This window comes from Somniosus microcephalus, chromosome 17 (assembly GCF_052327205.1).
Source record: "Somniosus microcephalus isolate GS21.2 chromosome 17, FLI_Smic_1.0, whole genome shotgun sequence".
Lineage (NCBI taxonomy): Eukaryota > Metazoa > Chordata > Chondrichthyes > Squaliformes > Somniosidae > Somniosus > Somniosus microcephalus.
The window spans coordinates 2,490,218-2,495,345 of NC_141003.1; the positions used below are offsets into that span (position 1 = coordinate 2,490,218).

Genomic DNA, 5,128 nt, shown 5'->3' on the forward strand with positions numbered 1-5,128 from the left:
CCCCCCTCTCCTCTCCTCTCCCCCCTCCTCTCCCTCTCCCCCCTCCTCTCCCTCCCCCCCTCCTCTCCTCTCCCTGCCCCTCTCCTCTCCCTGCCCCTCTCCTCTCCCTGCCCCCTCTCCTCTCCTGCCCCCCCTCTCCTTTCCCTGCCCCCCCTCTCCCCTCCCTCCCTCTCCCTCCCTCCCTCTCCTCTCCCTCCCTCTCCTCTCCCTCCCTCTCTCCTCTCCCTCCCTCCCCCTCTCCCTCCCTCCCTCCCCCCCCTCTCCTTCCCCCCTCCTCTCCCTCCCCCCTCTCCTCTCCCTCCCCCCTCTCCTCTCCTCTCCCCCCTCCTCTCCCTCTCCCCCCTCCTCTCCCTCTCCCCCTCCTCTCCCTCCCCCCCCCCCTCTCCTCTCCCTCCCCCCCCCCCCCTCTCCTCTCCCTGCCCCCCTCTCCTCTCCCTGCCCCCCCCTCTCCTTTCCCTGCCCCCCCTCTCCCCTCCCTCCCTCCCTCTCCTCTCCCTCCCTCTCTCCTCTCCCTCCCTCCCCCTCTCCCTCCCTCCCTCCCCCCTCTCCTCTCCTTCCCTCCCCCCTCTCCTCTCCTTCCCTCCCCTCCTCTCCCTCCCTCCCCCCTCCTCTCGCTCCCCCTCTCCTCTCCCCCCCTCCTCTCGCTCCCCCTCTCCTCTCCCTCCCCCTCTCCTCTCCCTCCCCCTCTCCTCTCCCTCCCCCTCTCCTCTCCCTCTCCTCTCCCTCCCCCTCTCCTCTCCTTCCCCCTGTCTCTCCCTGATTTCCTCTCTGTCCCTCCCTCCCCCTCTCTGTGTGCCTTTCCTGAGAGCCCGGCCGTGGTGAGCCGAAGCCCCCGTGTGCGGATCAGGGCCGGCCGGTGTGTGGTCTAGCGCGAGGCCCAGCCGGACTCACCTTAGCTGAGGTCGCACTCCGGGCAGACGTTGACGCGCGCATTGACTCCCGCCCCGTCAGCTCGGCTCAATCCCGCGCCGCCAGCCTTTACCAAGATGGCAGCGATCGCAGGGCAGGACGGGCGGTGCCTAGCTCGTGCGTGGCTGGTGAGGAGAGGCCGAGGCTTCGAGGCCTGCAGGTGGGGTAACCCTCCAAGGTTGCGGCGCCCGGCGGAGGCAGCGAGTCAAGAGGGAAAAAAAAGGGTGAAAGGTAGGAAAATTAATCAGCTCAGAAAAAATATTTACAAATTAATTTACTTTTTTTAAAAACAATTTCCCCTCCACACACACAGAAAGTGGGAAAAATAAATCAATAGTTAGAAATCAAGATGGCGGCCACTCACCTCAGCTCAGAAAGATTAGGCCTGCCCACACACACAATGAACCCCCCCCCCCCCATGATGCACCGATTGGTCAACCATCACGTCACTCAACGCTATTGAGCGGAATTTTGCCGTTTTTTTAACCTTTTTTGTATGCTGTCGGAACAATTTTTGTCTGACCAAAAAGTTAATACACCTATTAGACTCCCCGAATGATAAGCTTTCTTTTGATATAACATGCGTGTAGGTACGCTCTATAACTTTTGAGTGTATAGCGGACAGACAGACAGAGAGACAAACAGACAAATCGCTTTATATATATAGACTAGCTGGGGGGGGAGCCCGGCTTTGCCAGGGCTGTTTTGGGCCGGGCGGTTTAAATCGAGTGCCAGGCTTTGGGGCCTCTCTGTGTCCCTCTGTGAATCTGCTGCCGGGCAACATTTTAAATCGGGTCCCAGGCTTTTGGGCCCTGTCTGTGTGCCTGTCTCAATCTGCTGCCGGGCAACATTTCTACCTTTTAATACCTTGAAAGATGAAAGTGAAAGTACTTATAAAACGTTTTGGTAAATCTTATGTTATTTTTAAAAGAGATACTAACTTTTTCAAAGCTGGATGATCAAAGTAGTTTGAGCTGGAAGCTGAAGTAATGGCAGTGAAACAATGGCTGCCAGATCCCTGAGATGAAAACGATTAGTCCCGCCCACACACCGATTGGCCAACCATCAGGGGACCGTACTGTAAGATTGGTCAATCGTGACGGCACAGGATTGGTCGAACCTTGACGTCAGTCAATCAATGCTAAGTAGCAGATAATGAGTTTAATTTTGAAGGTTTTTTTGCATAAGGCGCGAACAATTTTCGTCCAACCGAAAAGTAAATATGCTTATGACCGTCCCGGAAGCGTAAGCTTTCTTTGGAGGTAACGCGCGCGTAGGTACGCTCTATAACTTTCGAGCGCATAGCCGGACAGACGCACACGTGAGGACAGACAGACAGATAGACAGAAGTATCCGTTTATATATATAGAAGATAGATATGCCTATAGAAGATTTTTGAATTCCCTTTTATGTTAGCTGCCAATCTATTCTCATACTCTCTCTTTGCCCCTCTTATTTTCTTTTTCACTTCCACTCTTAATTTTCTATATTCAGCTTGACTCTCACTTGTATTCCCAACCTGACATCTGTCATACGCCTCCTTTTTCTGCTTCATCTTACTCTCTATCTCTTTCATCATCCAGGGAGCTCTGGCTTTAGTTGCCCTACCTTTTCCCCTCGTGTGAATGTACCTTGACTGTACCTGAACTATCTCCTCTTTAAAGGCAGCCCATTGTTCGATTGCAGTTTTGCCTGCCAATCTTTGATTCCAATTTACCCGGGCCAGATCCATTCTCAATCTTCTGAAATTGGCCTTCCTCCAATTAAGTATTTTTACTCCAGATTGCTCCCTGTCCTTTTCCATAGTTAATCTAAACCTATGATACTATGATCGCTGTTCCCTAAGTGTTCCCCCACTGACACTTGCTCCACTTGACCCATCACATTCCCCAGAACCAGATCCAGCAATGCCTCCTTCCTTGTTGGGCCGGAAATGTACTGATCAAGAATGTTCTCCTGAACACACTTCAGAAATTCTTCCCCATCTTTGCCCTTTACACTATTATTATCCCAGTCTATATTAGGATAATTGAAGTCCCCCATTATCACTATTCCATATTTCTTGCACCTCTCTGTAATTTCACTGCAAATTTGCTCCTCTATATCCTTCCCACAAGTTGGGGGCCAAGAGAATACACCCAGTAGTGTAATGGCGCCTCTGTTGTTTCTTAACTCTAACCAAATAGATTCTGTCCTTGACCCCTCCAGGACATCCTGTTTCCAACACTAACATTCTCCTTAACCAATACTGCCACCCCACCTCCTTTCTTTCCTTCCCTATCTTTCCTGAACACTTTATATCCAGGAATATTTAAAACCCAATCCTGCTCTTTTTTGAGCCAGGTCTCTGTTATTGCCACAACATCATATTTCCATGTGGCTATTTGCACCTGCAGCTCACCAACCTTATTTACCACACTTCGTGCGTTTACACACATGCGCTGTAAACCTGTCTTAGACCTTCTTGTATTTTCTCTTAATCTGACCCCACCTAATACCTTACTATTTCTTACTCTAGTGCTATCTGTCTCTCCCCATCCTTTATGTACCTTGTTTCTCCTTTCTAGTGCTACATCCTGGTGCTCATCCCCTGCCAAATTAGTTTAAACTCTCCTCAACAGCACTAGCAAACCCCCTTGCGAGGATATTGGTTCTGGCCCTGTTGAGATGCAACCCGTCTGGCCTGTACAGGTCCCACCTCCCCCAGAACTGGTCCCAATGTCCCAGGACTCTGAAGCCCTCCTTCCTGCATCATTTCTTCAGCCCTCCTTCCTGCATCATCTCTTCAGCCACGCATTCATCTGTTCTATCCTCACATTCCTATACTTACTAGCTCATGGCACAGGGAGTAATCCAGAGATTACTATCTTTGCGGTCCTGTTTTTAAATCTCTTTCCTAGCTCCCTAAAATCTGCCTGCAGGAACTCAACCCTTTTTCTACCTAAGTCGTTGGTACCGATATGGACCACGACCTCTGGCTGTTCACCCTCCCCCTTCAGAATGTCCGGCAGTCACTCAGTGACATCTTCGACCCTGGCACTGGAGAGGCAACATACCATCCTGGAATCACGTCTGCAGCCGCAGAAAATGTTGAGGCTAGGTCAATTAAAAATTTCAAAACTGAGATTGATAGATTTTCGTTAGATAATGGTATTAAGGGATATGGAACCAATGCAGGTAAGTGGAGTGAAATACAGATCAGCCATGATCTAATTGAATGGCGGAGCAGGCTCGAGGGGATGATTGACCTACTCTGGTTCCTATGTTCCTAATATATTTTCAGTATAAGTCCCCCCATACAGGATCTATAAATGTTCATGTTTTCAGTGTGAGACACAGAAAGGTCCCACAAACAGCAGTGACATAGATGCCCAACATTCTGTTTTAGTGATATCATTTGAGGGATAAATGACGGACAGGACACTGGATGGAGCTCCTTGCCCTTCTCCAAATAGGATGTTTTACATCCACCTGAGAGAGCAGACAGGATGTCAGTTTAACCGAAAGATGTCGTCATCTCTGTCAGCACTCCCTCAGTACTAAAGAGAATGTGCACTCCATATCAAACAAATAGAAAGTCTACTTATATGAACTTCTCTGGTTTGAAGGGTGAATATCTGACATCTGGCTAAACAAAAAAAAGAACAACTGGTATTGAAGAAAATCTAACTGACCCCTAGTACTTCCTCCACTGCATAAAGGTTACACCATGAAGGATGCACATCTTCTCCATTTTCTAAAATAATTGTGGTGTCTTTATATCACTGGCTCACTATTTCCTAACTTCTCAGTAGACTTCTTTGAAAGATGGAAATAAAAAGTGTGAGACATACAGCACCTGTGAAAATAAAATCTGGAAAATAGAATTTAAGACAATGCTGATGTACCACATCATTGTTGCTGCACCAAAACCTTCCCAATACCAGATCTCAGCACCAGCAGCTGAGTCAGACACTGAAATAAAGAATAGATTTGCCTTTCTAATCTAGGCTTTATTAACTTTAAAAATCCAGTAGCACATCTTTCAACACCAGTCTCCAACCATGACTGGAGAGAACTGAATTTAAGATGGCCACCTCAAATCACCTGACATCCACTACCAATGAGTTTACAGCATATATCTCAAGGTAGAAACAAACAACCAATTACAATACTTCTTACTAACAGAGAACAACCACCCCATTCACCAATCACAATACTTCTTATTAAACATAGGAAA

At 48.7% G+C, this 5,128-nt stretch overlaps 1 protein-coding gene across 1 annotated transcript in view; it reads left to right on the plus strand.

Moving 5' to 3' along the window:
* The window catches only part of LOC147105445 (uncharacterized), an 88,539-nt gene extending 86,131 nt beyond the window's left edge, over positions 1-2,408 (plus strand). Inside the window, exon 11 of the mRNA XM_086010901.1 lies at positions 2,404-2,408. Coding sequence (XP_085867027.1) covers positions 2,404-2,408 — 5 coding nt within the window. The remainder of the gene's footprint in view (positions 1-2,403) is intronic.
* The last annotated feature ends 2,720 nt before the right edge of the window (positions 2,409-5,128 follow it).